Raw genomic sequence first — 21,260 nt, 5'->3', positions numbered from 1 at the left:
AGATATATAAAATGTATAATTAAAGAATTTGTGTAGTAATTTGCGCAGATTTTAGCGTCACCTATACTCGATCGTTAAACGTCACAACATGGCGATGACATTTAAACTTGATTCTAAACTTGATAGTTAAGATTTGATAAACCTCATTTAATAACCGTGAGTGACGAACATTTTAATTTGTTTACTTCGCTAAGTAATCATTCGAAAGTGGTTCAGCGAAATGAAGCAAGATAAAAACGAATCTCTAGTAAACGCATTAATTAACGACAGGAAAGTCGAATATCTGGCGAAATGTGAAATCTGTTTATTAACAAGTATTTTAATCGTCAGCTTCCTTGGAAATAGTTTAATATTGATATCATTGTACGCTAAAAAGCATCAGATTCGGAGAAATTTCACAAGAATGTATCTATTCGTTGTACACTTGACCGTCGCTGATCTGTTCAACGTTTTCTTCAATATTTTGCCAGAGCTTGCGTGGAGCATCACTTTCCGGTAATAATTAATCGATTCAAATGGAATATAATGTAAAATGTCTCGCCNTATTTTATTAGTCTATATCTTGTTAATATCTATTCAAAATACCACAGCCAAATAACAGCCTGTTTAATTGAATTAAAGATATAATTTGCATTCCTATTATTTGCAATCCTCTATCTCGTCTACTTTTAAAAAATACCTAGTTAAAATCAGATTTCAGAACGGAGCGACACTTTGTAAAACGATCAAATTCTTACAACCGCTGGGTTCTTATTTATACACGTACGTGTTGATCACGATGGCGATCGACAGATATTGTGCGATTTCTGATTCACTCAACTATTGCACAGTTACCTCCAAAAGATCAACGATCATGGTGTACTGTTCGTGGTTCATCGCAATTCTCTTGTGTTTGCCACAGGTTCGCATATACATACATATAGCGAAGTCCATAAATATCCAAAATTGAATAACTCTTTTTATATTGAATCTAACGCATTAATCTTTTATTAGGTTTAGATTAGGTAGGTTACACAGATTAGTTTAATATATCGACACCTATTATATAATAATAATTATTATAATAAAATATTATAGTCTACTTACATTAAATAATACTTGCAATCTAGGAATGTAGCACCATTTTATTAAACTCCATAAGAACACGCGTACTTCAAATTAATATAACACCAAAAGATGCTTCTCAATTTCTTTCAAATTTTCCACGTGAGTTTAACATGATAACAACTATTTATTTGCAAAGTTTTAAGCATGTGTCGGTAATTAAAGAACTAAATTAAAGACAACCTTGAATAAACTGAGAAAATTTAAATCTTTTTCGATACGGTCAGCTATTTTGTATTTTTACCAATTTAATGAAAACCATATTAATGAAAATTTATACGAAAATTAAGTCGTTAAGTCAGATATTAAAAAGGTCATTGAGTTTTGAAATGCGTACGAATATTTATGACCTCCATTGCACATTTTCCTGAAAAAATTCAATACTTCTAATTGTAGTCTTAAAAAAATTACAGATTTTTACATATTCGTATCAAGAAATACTGCCGAACGTTTGGGATTGTTGGACAATATTCGAATCATCTTATGAGAAAATTTACATTACTTGGTAAAGTGTAATTATAGAAAATATTCACTTTATATGGAAATATGGATTTTAAATGGAAATCTATTCGTAGGTACAGTATTACTGTGTTCCTATTACCCTCCGTTGTTCTCTTGTACACGTATATCGGAATATGTATAAACACGTGGAAAACTAACGCCATCGCAGAATTCGCTAATATTAAAAAATACAAGACTACCAATTTCCTGCAACAAAATTACAATTTCTTTGCAACGAAGATTTTAATTAAGACCGCGAAGCAGACGATAATATTAATCACTGTGTATCTCATTACTAAAACGCCGTTCGTTGGATATCTGTTATGGAGAACGTGGAAACAAAAAGCATCTTCATCGTCTATCGATGGCAAGTGTTACTCGTGTAAAAAACAACAAATTACGAAAAGTTAAGAAACATGTGTTATAATGTCGAAGGAATTCATTTCCAGATCCAATTTTAACGTTTCTCAAACTCCTGAATAATGCCACGGGTTGCATTAATCCTTGGATTTATTTGTTGTACAATCAGGAATTACGCTCTCTATTGACAGCGTATTTTTCTCGAAAAGAAGTGTACATCTTAGCTTACGGTAAACAATGCAATCAATTACATTTATAAATTGTGTACACGTAATTGCGACGAGAATTTTATCCAAATGTTTAATACCAAATGTTCGATCAATTAGTTTCTAAATTATAAATTGATTTAATGAAATACTATTTCCGTAAAACTATAGATATTAAATTTATAAATAAGAACGCAATCACACTTTTAATCAGCAACTAATTTATCACTAGGTATCATCGTAATAATCTTTTCTTTTAGATAAAGAAGTTCAACAGAAAATCTCAAAGGCACCCCCGTAGAATTTTTTACACAACTTACACTGCATGAAAAATTGACCTGATTTAAATAAAAGTAATATGAAACGTATTATTATTGTATATGTCCTAAATAAATCGAAACGTTCAACTCTGCAAAGGTTGTTCAGTTGATTATTCTAAATGTCCCATCTCTCTGTAACGCCATGAGTTTTACTGCATCCACAGAAACTATTCTTCAGAATTCGTTATACTTGTTCGTTTTGTTATACTTATACCCCGGCTCATTAATATTTCCATCGCGCGGGCGTCTATTATGTTTCGATGTTTGCATTCCCACTTTTATTCCGATCATCCCAGGGGCTCTCATTCATAAAGGGACTAATACTAACTAACTGTGTAATATAATTAACTTTCCATAACAAAATTATGTAACGGTTTATGTTTCTGTATCATATAAAGAAGATAGACTTTAATTGCTTCGCATATTACACATATTTTGTACTCTGGCTCAAAGGTTTCCTGTAGACGAAATGAAAGTCCAGATTCTTCTAATTGATATTGAAAAGTTACGAGTTTCTTCTTCACTTTTTTAATTATTACTAGAATTAAAGAACATTTAAGGTTGCTTAAAAAGAAACATTATTCTTTTTAAAATGGAAATGTACTTGAGAAGTTTATGTATCTATCGGTAGGCTAAGCTGCTGATTAGTAAGGTCGTTTCTTTCTAAATTGAGAACCTCTGCCGGAACACCTGAATACTTAATAAACGGATAAAATTAACATTAATAACGACTGTCTGTGACCGATCTTATCCGACGACGAATGCGTTCGACAGTCACGCGTGATATATGCGTTAGGAAACTCGAAGAAGGCGCGTCGACAGTATCTTTGCCACTTTCTCAGTCAAAGTACCCGTAATTGCGGTTGATAAGAGTTTAACTCTTTGGCATGGACTCGGAGGAGTACGGCAACGAATTATCGAGGAACGAGGTAAAGCTTTGATCAACCTTGCGGCCGATAATCATAAAAACACGTTGCTTAAAAAATGTGACTCTGTTATATTATTTAATTTTGAATTAGTGTAGTTGTAACGTTTTTAATATAACAAATACATTGATGCGTTTTTAAGGAAATTGAATGTGCAGAATATAGAGTACCGAAAATTCACAATGATTAAGTGAAAGAGATTATATTTTTTAATCTTGCATAAAGGACCGCGGTCTATTTGTAATAGAACAAATTTGAATCTTTCAGTCGGAAAATGATAGTCTGAACGAGGAATGCGCTCATTCGCCAATATTGTTGGATTTAGATAAAAATTCTAAACAGCAGCAAGAAATATTGAGTCAAGAGGAGAACTCGGTGCCTAATTTACCCGGTGTCAATCAGTATTTGCAGGATCAGTTAATAAGAAACGGATCGGGTATATTCGTATATTATATTATACATACATATGTATATCTGGTTTATTCGTATATCGTTGTACATATGTCTATTTTAAACTTCATAAATGTAGAATATTTTGTTACAGGAGATTCTAGTGTACCTCAGCAACAATCAACGAGAAGGTTGTGGCAGGATGGAAATTTCGACGACCCACAGAATAACGATCGAGTGTTCGTGATAAGAGTACCCGAGCCGGAAGTGATTAATACTCATCCCCATTTAGAAATTCTTCACGAGACCAACATTAAATCGATTCAAAGAGAATCGTCCCAAACTGAGAAAGGTAATAAATCAAAACACTTTATGCGCGGTCGTATACTGTATCAGTAGTAATAGTCAACCACTTTGAAACCAAACCATTTTATCTCAAATTTTGAAATACTCTCTGTAGAATTATTTTTGTTCAGTTGTTAAAGTGATTAGTTTACTATATGATGTATAACAAAAATGCTATAGGTCGGTTTTACGAAGAAAAGAATAAGAAGCACAGTTTTTAAGGATGTATTGGCTATACAGTCAATCCCAAAAGTTTATGCACTTTAGAAACGCATTTTCTAAAAAGAAATCAGACGTCGGAAGAACATTGCTAATAATAAACAACAAAAAAAGAATTTTCGATTTTTCCGAGATTTTTCCAAGGGGTACCCCTTCAATTTCTTCCAAATTTTCATTTTTAGCCAATAACTCCCAAACCGTTGGACATACGGAAAAATTGCATACGACCTTTCTTGTAGAGGACGGCGAGATCTACAATTTCCATGTAAAAATTTTCGCTAGCATTAATATTTAACGAGTTATTGACGAAAAACTAAAAAATAGTTTTTTGCAAATTACTCGTTAACTATTGACACTAGCGAGAATTTTTTACATGGAAATTGTAGATCTCGTCGTCCTCTACAAGAAAGGTCATATACAATTTTCCCGTAGATTCAACGGTTTAGGAGTAATTAAGGAAAAATGAAATTTTTTGCCAAAAGTTCGCCGTTTCGACGGTGGAATGGTCGGATTTTGTCAACATCAATAAAATGCCAAATAATCCATACGTAACTCATTAAATATCGAAGTTAGAAGGAAAACAACTTTTATTTGAAGAATTTTTCGCAATTTTGAAAAAAAAAAATTTTCGTCAGCGTGAGTACTTAATTGGATATTTCCTTCTATACTTTTTAGCACGTAGCTATTTATTATTAACATTATTCTTCCGACGTCTGATTTCTTTTTAATTATAGGAAATGCGTTTTTCTAAGGTACATAAACTTTTGGGATTGACTGTATAGCCAATACATCTTTAAGTCTTTTATACATCTCTGTAATAAAAATTTAGAACATGCTTCTCGTAGATCTGAGGATGTTATATGCATTTATACAAAATTAATGTTTCAATTTCAGATTACAAGAAATCAGCTTGCGACCGCGAGCGAACGAGGATGCGCGATATGAACCGCGCCTTCGAGCTGTTGCGATCAAAGCTACCAATTTGCAAACCGCCCGGTAAAAAACTGTCGAAAATCGAGTCACTCAGGCACGCGATCACGTACATTAGACATCTGCAAAGTCTTTTAGAGCCGCAGTACAATTACGCCCCGAATGTGCCCGACAGAAATTATTACACGAATAACATTCCGATTACCGCTAATGGCCCGTTTGATGTTCAACACGCGCACCGATGGGAATCGTTCGGTTATTACCGTTATGATTACCACTCGCCGTTCGTCAATCCGTCTCCGCCGTTACCCTCGCCTATTCACCCACGAATATCAACGGAACAAGACGACCGACAATTTTACGAAGAACGACATTGAGGCTTACTGTATAAGTGAAATTGTTCACTTGTCGACTGTTTTTAAGCCCTTATTAAGGGATAATAAAACTAACAATCGGATGTTGTTTAAATTTAATATACTGCTAGGTAAAGCTTTTAAAAACGGGTGCTTAGCATGATTTTTAGAGATTTAGGGTACCTACGATATCTACGAAAAAAGCAATAATGGCAATGAGTAAAAATAAATCAATTATACGAATGTAACAACGAAAGTGCTGTTCCTCATAAACCGTAATGGAAAATATGAAAAATAATTTTTTCTCAGGTATCTTTAATCTTTAAAAACTTAACTACGCCTTTTTAGAAGTTTTATCTATCGTTATATCAAATCAAATTCTGATTGTTAATTCGATTACCGATAGAATTCCTTTAAAGACCGAATTATTTTACAAACAAGAGTCAAAACTTTCCGAATGTTTGTGGATATAAAATTGAAAGCGCATGTTAACGCGGCTATAGTTCTTAAGGTAGAAATCCAGTAAAACACTTTTCTTACGATTTTGTTCTAACTTTGACCAAGATTTACTTGTTAGTAACAACGTTATCTACCAGTAGCTAAAATTTTAAGAAGCCTAGCAGTACAGTTTGAGAGATATCAATCATTAAAGTTTTGATATTTTACACGGGATCCCTATGTTGAGTGAAGTTTAAAGCAACGTTTTGATGTATTACAGCTAAACACGTTTTACCATTTTTTCAAAAACTAATATGTCATAAAAGACGTTGATATTAAATTATATTTAAAAAATGAATTATATCAGCGGTATCACTTAAGAATTAAATACTTGTAAAGTGCAGAACATTGTATGAATTTCTAGCAGAAGACAAGTGAGCGAAATGATAGTATGTAAATCTGGCAATACTAAACTCGAAGAATATTAGTTCGGCTCATAGACATATAAGAATGATAGAGATGAGATATGTCTGTGATAATACGTATTTTCATCTGTAGGATGCACTGAAAATAGCCGAAATTTATACGATGCTGCACAATATGACCAGCAATTTGCTGCATGGGGAGGGGAGAGTATGCGTTCATGGTCTGCAACCCCCTTACGCATTTCGTCACGCCTTACCGCGACAATGCTCCGTCCTTTAGGTCCATAACTGCAGCGTTGAGATAATTTTTCCCTCACGGCTCGCTTCCCCTGTTTTTTGCCCGTATTTTGATCCTCACTACTATTCTCCTCATGCGCCTTCGCTGACTATGTCTAGCATACCCCAGTCAAGTACCAGTCCCCACCATGGTCGCGTCGTCCCCACTTTCCGGCCGAGGGAAAAATTATTTCAACGCTGCATAACTGATCTGTATATAACAATAGAGATCAGTGGGTGTAATGTTTCCCCTTACTACACGAATTCCACTGGCAGATTCTCACGTAACAATCTTGAATCTGCACGAAATCAGCAATGCGTGAATGCGTGGATGTGGTCATGATTTGATTCTACTAGAATCTAAAGTCTATATGTATATATACGTATATATACGTCTACATGTTGTATTTGTATATTTATTTTAATTTGTTTTCGTATGCGCGAGTACAGGTCCATGCATTGCGCATAATATACTTTCTTATTTCAATACGCGCCTATACTATATCCTATATTCTATCTATATAGTTTACGCTCTACCAGGCTCTACCATCGAAGATGTGATGCAGGAAAAGAGAGAGAGATAGAGAGAAAGAGGGAGAGAGAGAGAGAGAGAGAGAGAGAAAATCAGTTAGGGAAAATGGCTGACGATGTATTAGGTGATGTTTTGACAATTTTACTTTTTTGATTACGGTAGTGAGGAAGAACCGTGCTATATTTTAAATAATGATTTTAATCATATTGTGAAATAACTATTTTCGCGAACATAAGGAATAGTTTTCCACGTGCTACCGTAGGTTGATGAAGACGATCTTGTCAAAACTTGTCTGGACCTGTTTCAAGAAACTGCCATTAGGAAATGTTCATTATGAACGTCTGAATAAATTTTGTAATAGCTTTCGCAGAGAGGATTATGCTATTGGATTTTTATACTGTTGGTAAATATACGTATGCAATTTAAGTTTATGTGAAGTGAAAAGTAACGTAAATAAAATCTATGTTTACAAGAAATTAGTTCTTGTGTTTCATTAAAAGTTGCTTATTGTGATCTGGGTGATTAATTGTACACTCGATCGATACAAGTATTTCACAAATACTAATTGATTATTTCAGATAATCAAAACTTCCTGATGATTAGCAAATTGATGTGATAACACGATGATATTGTGTGATGTGAAAACGTTCATAACATTTCTATGAACCAGAAATAGAAACGAAATACTTTTGAGGGCAATAAAATGCCTGTCAATCCATTTAATGATGGGACAGCATTTGGCTAGTCTCAGAGAATTTTTTAGAATGGCTGGTGAGAGGCAGTCTTCCGAAGTATATAATAATGTACAGTCAGCACAATTAGAGATAACGAATCAGGATGGTATTGAAAGTCTGCATGATAATGAGAATAATGGAAACGTACCTGCATCAAATTTAACTGTTCATAAAGAATGCAAGGCAAATGGAAATCTGGATAATGATTGTGTAAATTTAGATTTAGATAATCATAATTCTAGATTTGAAAGTTTATATAGTCAACCAATTGAGTCTCATGACTCAAAATGCAGTAATGGAAATGTTAATAATGAGATATGCTTCAAGCAACAGGAAACATGTCCCATAAATCCACCTTTAAGAAGATCTTCCAAAACTTTATCGTTTGGAAAAAGAAAAGGTAGCGTACAACATTTTTCCTATTTCATTAGTCTTTAATGTAATGCATTATTTTTAACGTTATTAGGTAAACAACGTAACAAGGATCAAAGTCCAGTGTGTACCCATGTTTTGACTCCAATAAAGAAACGGAGTTGCTGGGTATTAAAATTTAACTGTGCTAAGAATAAAATTTCTAAGAGCACAGACATTATTCCTGGTCAAGGAAGTAATAGTTCGGAATGCGTTTGCACTGGTTATAGAAGAACTGATGAACACCCTATGGGTGCTGGTGTTATATTTAATAGTAAATCTGCTCCTCAGAGCCCAATACTTGGTCCACTTCCACCAAGTCCTGTGATTGATCTTTCAAGATTCAATCCAGAGGAATTCCCGATGGAAGTATGTGTTACTATTACTATTATTTTATGGCACACTTGCATAAAATATAAATTGGTATACTTTATTTCAAAGGATTGTGATGAGAGAGCTCGTTTGCAACGTGCTCGTGAAATGGAGGAAGGTGTTGAACCTCCTCCTGGTTACAAGCCTAATCCTTCGGCGATCCAAGTACATCCAAATGGAATAACGGTGGACAGTTTAGCAGCTTTGTTCCAAGCGCATGCTGGTATACACGCAGCTGCACTCACAGCATTATCACAGATTGACTTTACGTTAATTCCGAACATTGAACGACCCGCACACACGCAGGTAAATTCTAATAGTTTATTTCTACTTAAATATGACAGAATGTGATCGTCATGGTCGGTGGGTTACAACTGATATTTATATTATATTTACAGGTTGATTACGTTCATTGTCTTGTGCCGGATTTAGGTTCAATTACAGCTTGTTCTTTTTATTGGGGTAAGATCGATAGATACGAAGCTGAACGTTTATTAGAGGGTAAACCAGAGGGTACGTTCTTATTACGTGACTCAGCACAGGAAGAGTTCATATTTTCCGTTAGTTTTCGAAAATATGGACGATCTCTGCACGCCCGAATCGAACAATGGAATCATAAGTTTAGTTTCGATTCACATGATCCGGGAGTTTACGCATCAGAGACGGTACGGCATAGAACTTTATTCCGATTTACTAAAAACGAACATGACACGTTCGACACAGAAATGTTCGAAGTTTCGCACGTATTTTTTCTTTCAGGTGTGTGGTTTAATTGAACACTATAAGGATCCATCGTGTTCTATGTTCTTCGAACCTATGCTTACAATACCATTACATCGAAATTTTGCTTTTCCTCTGCAACACCTATGTCGTGGAGTAATAACCACACGAACGACTTATGATGGTATAAATAAGTTACAATTGCCAAAGACACTCAAAAGTTATCTCAAAGAATATCACTACAAGCAAAGAGTACGGGTCAGACGATTAGACACGGAAAATGATTTACAATCAGATGGAAGATCCATATCATATTTACCTTTAATATGAATCTCTGCATTCATATTCAACAGTTTATTGTCTTTAAATTCGCAACTATAGTTTGTTACAGTGATATGTGGCGTATATATACATACATACATACATACATACATATATATATATATATATATATATATATATATATATATATATGTATATAACAACTAATTTAATATCACTGCCCGGAGTATCGATTCAGAAAGTGTTATTAATTTTACGTGAGTGTGTAAAAATTTGAAAAAGAATGTTCCCTTTTTTTAATATTATCCGTCCTTTATTTTCTTCTCGTTGTAACAATACATAGTATTCTTTTCTGCTTTCTTCAAGTATTGAAAATATTTACTCTCTTGTATGAAGTATTACAACGTTGAATGATTTTTTCGAGACTTCGCATGCATCAAACGGATTGCAATATTAGCAAATAAAACTACGCATATTCTACATATGAATCGTTAGCAAATTTTGAAACAGTAGCTGCCGTTTTTCATATTATCATCATCTTTTACATTTGCATCACAGATACAGATAATACATAACGAGAAAGAGGAGTAACATGTAAATACATTACTATAGTAGTTTGGAATATGCAACATACATATTTTAAGTTTTATATGTCTAGTGACTGAAACATTTTTTTTTCAATGTGTTTCATTAATATTTTTATTTGTAACTTACTTTAGTTCATATGTTTCTTCGAGATAAAAGATTTCTTAATGCGATGAAAACTTTCTATTAGAACACATTTTGTGTCTTCAAAACTTTTGGAAAGCCTGATCTTCCTGGTTTGCTTAATTGTAACATGAATTAGTTACAACTTTGTTCACCTTTATTGTTACTAAATATTTAAAAAAAATTGAAAGGGATATATCAAGTGTATGTAATTATATTTAATCTTAAAAAAGTAATTACTTTGTTGTAAAAATTTGGAGAATAAAGGATTCGTTTATCTAATTAAATTATTTTGATTTACTACAACAAATTGATACATTGAATATGGTTTACATGGAATACATAGAATATGGAATACATGAATAAGGTTTTATATATAAATTAACTATTGATCTTAATTATAACTGCAATAATTTATGTACTGGGATATTGAATAAGTTCTTGCTGTTTTCCAACAAGTGGCGTTAACAGTACTTACGTAACAAGTGGCGTACACTTAGTTGAAGATGGTAACATATATATAGAAATATTATAAGCAAGCTTGAAATTAAGTACATGTTATTTCGCTAAAGTGCAAACAGCTCTTTTTTTCATACCGTTAAACATTTCAAATTTCGTGCCAAAAAAGAGTATTTGCGAGGAATTTTACTGCACTCCTTTATTAAAAAGAAATCTGTAGCTGAAGCACATAGAATTTTTCTTGAAACTTATAGAATACTTATCATGCTTTGTTGGAAAGACGGGTCGTTTTTCCAACGTGGATTTCTAATGCTGTCAGAAAGATGAAAAAAAGTAGTGGCTAACGATGACTAATACTTTGAATAACATGTATTTTACTAACTTTTTTAAATAAAGTATTAATTTCAATGAAAATACAGTGATAACTTATTCAACCTCCCAATATGTATTTATTTTCTTGTTCATAATATGAGATCATTTTAATTTCTCTTATAATAAATATTGCTCATTCATACATTTTTTTTGAGTCCAATGTATATTGTACAAGTGGCAGAACAACCTTATAATTCAACATAAAGAATCCTAAAAATAATGTGATTAGGAATATATCTGCAATAGTATAGGAGTAATACTTTGGCTACTAAATATGTAACTACAGATTATGGTTCTTGAAACAGTAACTTTCTTATACAGAAAAAAGGATACTAATAAAGATTCTTTCCCACTTTTCTACCATGTATAATTCCGTGACAAGCATGTACCTAAAGTACCAATATTTTAAAAATGCGAATAGTCTTTGGAACGGATTAATCATGTTTGTAATTATTCGCAGAAGACTAACTTCAACCAAATTTATGATGATATGTTGCAGACAGAAGACAACAAAGTTAATGAAGGTTATAATAATAAAGAGGAAATGAGAGTTGATGAGAGTGTTCACCAGTGTTCACGGCATGCACCGAGGAGATACCGGCATGCTATCCCATGGTGACCTCTTTCCCGAATTGGCCGCAAGGTGCAGCACTTTCGTTGTTGCTTCACATGAGAACAAAGAAGTGAGCACTCTGTTTCTGATACTATTGTACGACGTACGTACGATACCACCACGACAACCTGTCGTCAGACGTTGGGGACGTTGGTTGATGTTGGCTTTACGTCAATGCTAAGGAAGCTATTTTAATTTCGAATTTCGGATGACCCTGATGTTCCCTGTTAAGTGTACGATACGTGATAGCACATCATCTCAACTATTGAGTAACAAGGTTGAAATTATCAGAAAAACGAAAAATAATGTCGAAGGTAGGAATTAAATCTTTTTAACACATGCAATGTAAGAGAACGTGGATGATCATCATGTGTTACTAATTATACTACTTATTCATTATAAATTACATGAAACATATGTCCTTGTCAGATTGATATTCAGTAGGAATTTATTTATAACATTTGTATCAAATGTTAAAGATATACATTCGTTTTAGATGAGTGAACCACCAAAATATTATGGGAAAAGAAGGAGTATTGTACGTAGGATCGGTTCAATGTTACCTTTGAAACCACCTCCAAGAATATATGTCAGTGTTACTCCTTTACATTCAATGACAAGTTCCATGATCAATGAAGAAAGTAGTGGTGATCATATGGATACAAATGGATATGGGCCTGCAAGGTTGCTATAGACATATATTTATGAGCTCATTCTTTTCATGATTTGACAAAATCATTGGATAACATATATTTTTGATGCTAGGTTATCTAATGTTAGACCAGACTTATTAGAACCTATTAGTTTTGGGTCTGAAGTTCGATTGCTTGCCCTAGAACAAGAACTTCAGGAACTCAGGGAACAAGTCTCAGCTATTGTTAAAAGTAATAAACAATCTAGATGTATGTATGAGAAATATCTTATGACTTTAGGTCTTATGTTTTAAAACCATTTTAACCAAAGATTTATTTAGATACATCTAGTGCTTCTTTAACAAATGGCACAGAAAACGAGGATCTACAACAACCACCACCTCCGCCGCCGCCACCACCACTACCACCGCCAACTCCTCACATCGCGAGGAGAGCGAGTTTACAAGAACATAAAGTTGAAGACCGCAAGAGAAGTCCATTCACATCGCAAGCATCCATGACAGATGTATTGAAAGACATCGATAATGTTAAATTGAAACCGATCGCTAAGTACGCTATTCCTTACATTTTTTACAATTCCACAAGATTGATTTCTTGACGATGCATATTTTTTTTAGATCGCCTGGTGGGCGAACTCTTCGTTTAAGGCGAGACAACAGTCCATGTAACGATTTGCAAGAAATACTTAGAAGACGCTATATCGCTATGAATTCGGGTGATAGTAGAAGTTCTTCGGTCAATTTGATGGTCGACGAGTCGTTTCCCAATGACGCATAAAGATAGACTGAATGTTTTCATTGTGTGTAATGAAGATGTCATTTAATAATTTAGATGACGTCAGTTCATAACAATATTTAATTGGTCAGATTCGTATGTATCAAAATAACAACATGAATTTTGGGGATTAGACAAAAATCAGAACGTCATGTGTCTCTATGCAACCATTGGTCTTCTATTGCAATTTATGTTTCGAAAACTAATATTTTCTCTTCTCAACGATATTGAAACGAATGTATGTAAACCAACCAAAGATTACATATTGTACATCGTCCTTAATCAAAATATTGAGTTGTAAACTTGAGTTATGAAGAAAATTAGATAGGATATTTTTTAATCTTCACGAGACGATAGTCTAATTACAATACTTCTGTTTTTCATATTAAATAGAGATTATGTATCATTTTATTGAAATGTGTATCTATTATATTTTGTACATCGAGAATTTATATTTTTGTATCAATTTAGATAAGTTGACGATAGGTGTAAGTAATCGGTTTGAGTTTGAAGTTAGGACCAAACCTTAAAGTTTGTTACCCATGTTTCTATTTTAAGAAAGCGTGTCGACATTTTGTCGTTCTATTTCGATGCATTCACGCTTATGTAACTATTTCAATCATTGTTTCAAAATCTCTTCATTTAATGGGATATAATTTACTTACAACATATTTCAAAATTTTTCGAAGTTATTTAACATGATGTATATTTGAATTATGCAATGACCAAAACAATGATCGGTTTTTATGTATAAAATTGTGTAAAGAAGTTGTATAAATTAAAATTTATAACCATTATTTCGTATATATTTGATAGTATATATTTGATATATAGTGTAATATATTTGAATAATATATTACACTATACATGTAATAAGTTAATTAAGAAGTTCTCAGATAGAAATATAAGCTACAGTTTACAACTCAATATCGTACAGATCTGATTTTTAATTTTTAAGAAAGAATTACGTTCAACCTCCACTTTACTAGAACGAAAAAAGAAAGTAGGTTTGAATATTAATTTAGAGCGCAATTGCTTAGCCTCTGGGCAATAGAACTGTATTATAATTTGAAAGATTAGGTTCATTTGAAATTCAGTTCTTTAGACGAGCCTGTTGTGATATTAAAGGTCATATAATGACTTCGTATCCTTAGGTCGTGCCATAGACAGCAGTATGAATAATCTCAATAGATAAAACAAAGAAGAACTTACATTAGGTCACGCTTGTTAATACAATGAATAGGAAATGACATTTTTTTTTACGAAACGTATTCTCGTAATTGTAAGTGACCGAACAATGAATCGTATGTGCACGCATAATCAGAACGCATAATTAAGATTAGGAAACTCGTCTTTTGATATCGTGCACTTGAAACGTTGTTTGAAAACGTTGATTGTATTTATTCAGGTTGATTTGACTCACAGTCGCACTTAGAAAGTATTTAAGAAGTGTCTCGCGAGCATACGAAGATGACGATAATTTCGATTTCCGATTTAAGTTAAAAAATATTTTCTTTGATTCTTCTTTGTATTCTTTATGAAAACGGCATAAAGTTCACGCTTTTAACTGTTTTCTGACATGAATGTATGCGAATAATGTAACTCTCAGTTGAAAAAAGAATATTGTAACCGATTTTGGAGACTGAGTGTACTTTAACGATATTACAAACATACGGAAGGTCTGTTTTATACAAGAAGCTTTTATCAATAATTGAAAAATAAAATGTTATTGTTAAACAATAGACGATCTATTCATTCCTAATCCAGACTATTTAATTTAATGTAATTTTTTTATTTTATCTATTTATTTTTATTTACGTGATCATTTTTTCTAAATAGACATATCGATCAACGTGACGTTTGCAAGGTAATTTTAAGTTAACTTGAAAGTTTTTAATCACTACATAGACACATATAGCCTCTGTAGATAATAATTACAATTTCTAATGATATACTCGGTATACACAATGTTTCTTAATAATAATTGTCGCTTTTGTCGATTTTATTACTGGTTACTACATTCGAAACTTTTGATAATGTCGCGTGAGAATATAAAGGGCTGAGAGAAGGGGTGGTTTAATGAGTTTTGCGAATGAAGAGCATGAGACACCTTTCCTATATAAATGCAACCCCTGAGGACCACGACAAGCAGTATCTCGAGTTTCGCAACATTGAACTCTTCGATCTCGTAGAGGGTTTCCAAGGTACTGAGTTAAATACTATTTCTATGTTTATTTTCTTCCTCTTATGTATTGCGTGAAAACTGATTATACTTTTTTTTCTTTATTCATATTATAAATAATTTTATAGTTTAATTATGTCGTTCAAAACAATTTTCTCGAACTATAAAAAGTATGAGAATACAATTGACGTAATTATAGAACACGTTCCTCGTAAAGTAAATAATTTATGGGCTCACGTGCGGATAATAATACAGACGTCAGTGTAAAAAATAATAAAAGTATGATTGTTGAAGCAAAATAAAGGAATTTAACTATCGACGAAGTAATACATTGCTCGCGAGTGTGTTAGGAAGAATTTCAATTAAAGCAAAAGAATATGCACAAAATGAATTATGTGAAATAATAAAATAAGCACAAGGTTGCAAGATTAGTATAACTTATGAAACAGACAATAACGTTTGGTATGTGGATTTTGATGATTAACGAACTTTGTTTGAATGATGATTTTTTACCATAAGTGATAAAGTTATACATCCATATAACATCCTCGGATTTTCAAAAAGCATGCTTAAAATTGTTATTAAAGAGTCGAATATAAAATTTAAATATTTTGCCCTTTACTGTTTTCTTCGTAAATCTGACTTGTAGCAACTTCTTTAATTTTCTGTTATAGTTCATAGTTAGCTAATTTGACACGTAGCAAAAAATTAATTCATCAAGTCCAATAATATTAGAAAAGTTATTCAATTTCTACGAATATTTATGGACTTCATTGTGTATGCTTTAGATTTTAATAAGGAGTAAAATCTGATATTGTCATTATTGTCTGAGAATCGAACAATGAAAATCGCGTGAAGACGTTTTGCGGGATGTTCGACGACAAAAATCAGCTCGTCTCTATGCGTCGAAGATTCTGGTCACGTTCCTTATCCGCCGGACACTTAGTAGCACTTACTCTTATCTTAATGACCGGGGACGCGCGTAGCGCTAATGGTTCCTTTAAAATTAGCACTTGAAAACGTACGAGGGCACTCTAAAATTTTTCGAAAAACCTCACGTGACGCCTTGCTAGGTGTACCCACTGTCACCGTACCAGAGATAAATGACCAGTTTTCTCGTTGTCTTTCTCTTCTTCGAATCGTGTCGTGGTCTGCGATTCTGCGACCATTAAGTCTGGTTTTGGTTGAAATCGGTGCGAATGTTAAGTAAATGGATTTTAACATTCGCGAATTGTTTTATCCCTTCCTCTTGCAATTTCACAAGATTGTGAGTTAATTTCTGTAATGGAATCCGATTTCTTATATTTATCGTTATTGAAATTTCGCCTGCATTTAAAAATCCATCGAAGTTTTGAAACAAAATCAAAACTTAAATCGAGATCTGGAAGTTGATATAGTACGTTCCTATTATAGTATTGTCACGGCAGGTAAGACAGGACGAAAGCGTACTCCGGATTCAGATCAGATCCATTTCTCGGTGATCGGTTTGAATTTGTGGCTTTTTGAGCGTTCGAATGGATAAAAAAGAAGTTTAATTCGCGATAGTCCAAAGAGTGCGAACGTAAAACAATGGACTGTTCGAGTCACGGCTGACTTATCGGATCAACGATCCGTTCGACCGTTTTAAGATTCCATAGACCAGGCTGTTCGGTCACCTGTTTTATTTTTACGTAATTCGTCGTAACAGTGAAACGGGTGCAATGTAATTTGTAAGGCGAGCGGAAGAAAGTTATTTGGTCAAAACTATTTTAACACCTGTAGTTAATTATTTTACAGAAATGTATTTTCACCGATATACTTATTTTAGTTAAGGGGCTGGAGTATTCACGTAACTTTTTTAGCAATTGTCGAAATTAATTAAAATTTATCAAGTTTTTGATATTGTTTATCCTGTTTTACCGATAATTTGGCAGAAACAGTGCAAAAACAAGAATCGACTTTTCGTCCTTATATTACGCGATTTTCGGATCAGTAAATATCTCTTCGGAAAGACGAGATCTGGGGCACTATGATTTTATTACATATTATATTTTATTACTATTACAATTTACTCAGGCCAAGTACATACCTAGTTTTGCAATTTTATAACGTATCTCTAATGCGATCGATACATATTACAGTTATCGAAATTCGTATAGACACAATGTAATATAAGACTATATACCGAAAACTACAAGTTTTTGGCATTTAGAACAAACACCATTATAATCTTCGAGAATAGAGGTGTTTCAAATATTAAAGTGCTGTCAAACGTTACTTGTTGTATATGTATATATGTATAATTCTTCCAGATGGTCAATGTTCATTTTCTGGTCTTGTTCGTCTTGTCATCAACTATGGTGACAGTTATGTGCCAGACGTTCCAGTACAGTCATGGGTGGACGAACGGAAAAAGGTCAACATCGCCTGTGTTAGAGGAACTCGTCAATTCTGTCAGCAAGAATCCAGGTCAATTAGACAATGTCCTTGTTAATTGTGAGCTACAGAATCTGAGATTACTGGTTCGAGAAAATATTAACGACCAAGTGAGTAAAATTGCAATAAACTGATTTCTTTTTTCAAATATATTGTGACATTATCTTTTATAATTTTTATAAAGGTGATTGTAGAATTTTGTGAATCTGTGTTTTTAGCAATGAGTTCTAGTTATTATAATTGTTATAGTTACTTCAGTTGCCGTGCGAGCTGTTCTTCTCTCTGAAGAAAAGTGTAACCGAGACTATGGCCAATGATCACTTTCATCGACAACCTAGCTCAACCAGTAGCAATTATTAATGCTGTTACCATCATACTTTTGACCACGAAAGCTTCGATTAATTGAAAATTACTAATAAAGAGCAACTTCTGTAGAAACATTTATTTCTCATTCACTTTTCCTAAACACCGCACAAAGTGTATTAATTTATAGTCTTTTCTCAGTTTCGTTCTCAAGTAAATCGAAGGCTCGAATAATACGAATTGAAGATTCATTCATTTTTATTAAAGTGTGTGCGCACGCTAAGAGATAAACGTTGAAATAAAATAATTTTTTGAATCAAAATTTCATTAGTTCAAATGTTGTTGAAAATGACTTCCTCTTTTTGCCAACATAATTGAACTTTGTGCAGGACATTTCTGTTAATATTTTTTAGGATTTTCTCTTTTAAGTGTTCGATTAGGGTCATACTTTTATTGATTATTTGAATTAATAAAAAGATGTTTGATTATAAAGTAATTTTATGTTATTCCCTTGTCCCTTAGTTCCTAATTATATCGTTCAGACATAAAAATAAGTAAGTTTATATGAAAGCGAGTAGGTATGCTTCAGCTAGAAAGTACAAGTCTACAACACCGATTTATTCGAGAACGAAACCATAAATAAAAAAATCATTATTTTTTCTATTCGGCTTATTTTTTTCATGTAAATTCTTATCAGTATCAATATACATATTCCTCGCGATCTGTTCGTCTACATCAGGCGACGTTCGGCAACATGTCTTCGGCTAATTTTCATCGTGTTTCTATTTTCGCCCATCTCCAATTACAGTTGCCCCTATCGTATCGATCAGAATTAAATATTTAAATCTTGTGTACGGTATATTGCCTTTATTTTCCCGGAAATACGCTCGGATTTAAATGATAGTTCATCAATCATAGTTAACGATCAAATTGTTTTTATCGAACGGCAGCGTATTTGGATTTGTATTAATTATCGAGAATTCTCCTCGCGGGATAACGCGGTAGCCGGATCCAGCTCTCATCGGCCCGTCCGAACGGTTAATTAAGTTTTCACTGTCCTAATTGGACAGACGGTCAATAGGATAGATCGCGGCGGTGGCTATGTTGTACAAGCTCAAACGTGGGGGGATTTCGTCTGTCAACGGAAGATGGAGTGAAACCCAGGCGAATAGAGACACTTGCTGAGTCCATGGATTATCCCTACGGACAACTTATCTCGAGCTGCAATTCGCTCGCCTGAATTTGGAGACTTTCTATCGCCTTTGTATTACACTCGATAAACATCATCGTTCGGAACGAGGGAATCACGGTAGTCGATGTTTCCACGATTACAGTAAGAATTTCCGGAAACGAACGAGTATATTCGTAATGGAAAATGGCACCGGAGATTAGAAATATAAATCACTTTGCATAATAATAAATTTTGATTGGCCGATTGTCAAAAGAGAAAACGCGAACCAGCTGCGATTAATGAAGACGTAGGGCTAATTACAAATGTGAGAGTAATGGCAGTTCACGTGCGCAAGACGTTCCCTCACGTGCTAGTTAGACTCGAGCAAGAGATAGAGCGCGAGAGACAGAAAGAGAAGGCACTCATGGTTATTAGTTGATAGCGTCAGGACCCGTATATCATGCACGGGCAATGCACTTAAAACTTGGCTGTTAATCAGAAACCAATTACGGTAGGCGGGTCGAAATGAGTTTAATCGCATTAAATATTAAAGCGCCGTCACCGGTGTCATGGGACGACGGGGGTGTACCCGACCAGCCGTATAGGTGACCCTCTTCCACCAGCCAGTCATGGAACCAGCCACACACCCGCCACGTGCCCATCCTGCAACGCTCTTCTGTCTTAATACCCCCGGGAAGGAATCGAAGAACCCTACGCCAATGTCCTTTGTAGGGTGGTACTTGCTCGTGCCTGGGATACGCATGCACGCCCGTTGCATTTGCCGATAATGCTCTTTTCTATTGTATTACGGGCACTCGCGCGTGAACGTTCTTGCCTCGTAGGTTCACGTTGGCCGATTCGAATCTTTAGACTTGAGGATATAAAAGACACGCAGTTGGAAACGTATAAATATATAATTTCCTCGTTTGAATATTTTTTTTTCATTAAGTTCGACCTAAGATTATGTAGATCGTCTGTCATAATTATAAAATCAATGAATACGTATACCTATTTACACATAAAATATTTCATTTTTTAGTTAAACGTAATATTTCTTTGTCGTATTTCTAGAGTGAAATGTATATCTGAAACGAGTTGTATTGTCCGACATCGTTCTCCTTGTTTCTGGCGATATTTAGCGTTGAAAATAATTTGGGAAAGACAGAAGCCCAAAGGAATCGCAATCTCTATTATCGTACGGGCCGATTAAATTCGTTGGTTACGTATTGCGCGGACGCAAAAGAGTCCTCTGATAGTACTTGCGTCCAGATTTACCGTCCCGCGGCGCGTGCATATTACATGCCGGTTCATTTTCACGGATGGCGGACCGCGTGTAAATCCGCGCTATAATATTTCATCGGGAATGTAGCGTCGCGACCTGTAAACTCGCGCACGCAGCTCGCGCGGAAACGAGTATCACTGATAGAAAAGAAGGAGACGGAGCGGTACAGCTATGTATAGCTGCAACAAGCACGCTCGTATAAATACATAAAATCGGGCAATCATCCTAAATGGGGCGACTGGATGGAACTCGAGGCTCGAGGTACGTCGCTTTTTTCGAGCTGTCGTCTGTCGGCTGTCGTTTGTCGCGCGACAAGGGAACCTTCGCGGGTACGAAGAACGAAAAAGCGCGAAACAAACGGGAGAAAATCGTTTGACGAGTACAATTCCGCCCCCGAGTGTGCTACTCTGACGTCATGCTCGTTCTTTCTCGTTGCGTTTATTACTTTACCGCTGGATGGATGCTTTTCCTCGATCCTGAGAGA

The 21,260-nt window shown here is 34.3% G+C and overlaps 5 protein-coding genes and 1 long non-coding RNA gene across 9 annotated transcripts; 5 read left to right on the top strand and 1 right to left on the bottom strand.

Annotated features, from left to right (window-relative positions):
* Positions 1–65: 65 nt before the first annotated feature.
* LOC108622125 (arg8-vasotocin receptor-like) lies at positions 66–2,867 on the top strand. 2 transcript variants are annotated; one of them, XM_026811470.1, is made up of 6 exons: positions 66–495; positions 694–901; positions 1,518–1,609; positions 1,680–1,961; positions 2,041–2,195; positions 2,432–2,867. In XM_026811470.1, exons 1-6 carry the CDS (start codon positions 221–223, stop codon positions 2,470–2,472), a joined length of 1,053 nt encoding a protein of 350 aa, XP_026667271.1. In that variant the 5' UTR covers positions 66–220; the 3' UTR covers positions 2,473–2,867. The 2 variants fall into 2 exon arrangements, with proteins under 2 accessions (XP_026667271.1, XP_026667269.1); XM_026811468.1 differs by having other exon boundaries at positions 1,686–2,508.
* A 144-nt stretch (positions 2,868–3,011) lies between these two features.
* sage (salivary gland-expressed bHLH) lies at positions 3,012–7,280 on the top strand. 2 transcript variants are annotated; one of them, XM_026811474.1, is made up of 4 exons: positions 3,012–3,420; positions 3,685–3,853; positions 3,947–4,159; positions 5,266–7,280. In XM_026811474.1, exons 1-4 carry the CDS (start codon positions 3,379–3,381, stop codon positions 5,676–5,678), a joined length of 837 nt encoding a protein of 278 aa, XP_026667275.1. In that variant the 5' UTR covers positions 3,012–3,378; the 3' UTR covers positions 5,679–7,280. The 2 variants fall into 2 exon arrangements, with proteins under 2 accessions (XP_026667275.1, XP_017875406.1); XM_018019917.2 differs by having other exon boundaries at positions 3,015–3,420; positions 3,962–4,159.
* Positions 7,281–7,366: 86 nt separating this feature from the next.
* On the top strand, positions 7,367–10,839 carry Socs36E (Suppressor of cytokine signaling at 36E). Of its 2 annotated transcripts, XM_018020359.2 has the most exons (6): positions 7,367–7,728; positions 7,904–8,459; positions 8,526–8,839; positions 8,912–9,148; positions 9,241–9,507; positions 9,602–10,839. In XM_018020359.2, exons 2-6 carry the CDS (start codon positions 8,048–8,050, stop codon positions 9,890–9,892), a joined length of 1,521 nt encoding a protein of 506 aa, XP_017875848.1. In that variant the 5' UTR covers positions 7,367–7,728; positions 7,904–8,047; the 3' UTR covers positions 9,893–10,839. The 2 variants fall into 2 exon arrangements, with proteins under 2 accessions (XP_017875848.1, XP_026667236.1); XM_026811435.1 differs by having other exon boundaries at positions 8,526–9,148.
* A 747-nt stretch (positions 10,840–11,586) lies between these two features.
* Positions 11,587–12,001, bottom strand: LOC108622473 (uncharacterized). The gene is made up of 3 exons (XR_001916491.2): positions 11,853–12,001; positions 11,717–11,772; positions 11,587–11,620 (listed from the first exon to the last, which is right to left on the bottom strand). It is a non-coding gene; the product is annotated as an uncharacterized LOC108622473 (long non-coding RNA).
* Positions 12,002–12,044: 43 nt separating this feature from the next.
* Positions 12,045–15,165, top strand: LOC108622463 (mitochondrial fission regulator 1). Its single transcript, XM_018020371.2, has 5 exons — positions 12,045–12,310; positions 12,493–12,680; positions 12,762–12,898; positions 12,970–13,198; positions 13,267–15,165. Exons 1-5 carry the CDS (start codon positions 12,302–12,304, stop codon positions 13,424–13,426), a joined length of 723 nt encoding a protein of 240 aa, XP_017875860.1. The 5' UTR covers positions 12,045–12,301; the 3' UTR covers positions 13,427–15,165.
* A 383-nt stretch (positions 15,166–15,548) lies between these two features.
* Crz (corazonin) lies at positions 15,549–18,458 on the top strand. The gene is made up of 3 exons (XM_018019908.2): positions 15,549–15,627; positions 17,897–18,130; positions 18,270–18,458. The coding sequence occupies exons 2-3, from the start codon at positions 17,897–17,899 to the stop codon at positions 18,378–18,380; spliced, it is 345 nt and encodes a 114-aa protein (XP_017875397.1). The 5' UTR covers positions 15,549–15,627; the 3' UTR covers positions 18,381–18,458.
* Positions 18,459–21,260: the final 2,802 nt, after the last annotated feature.

This window comes from Ceratina calcarata, unplaced genomic scaffold (assembly GCF_001652005.2).
Source record: "Ceratina calcarata isolate Rehan_Ccalc_2016 unplaced genomic scaffold, ASM165200v1 scaffold111, whole genome shotgun sequence".
NCBI lineage: Eukaryota > Metazoa > Arthropoda > Insecta > Hymenoptera > Apidae > Ceratina > Ceratina calcarata.
This window is presented reverse-complemented; position numbering and strand designations above follow the sequence as displayed.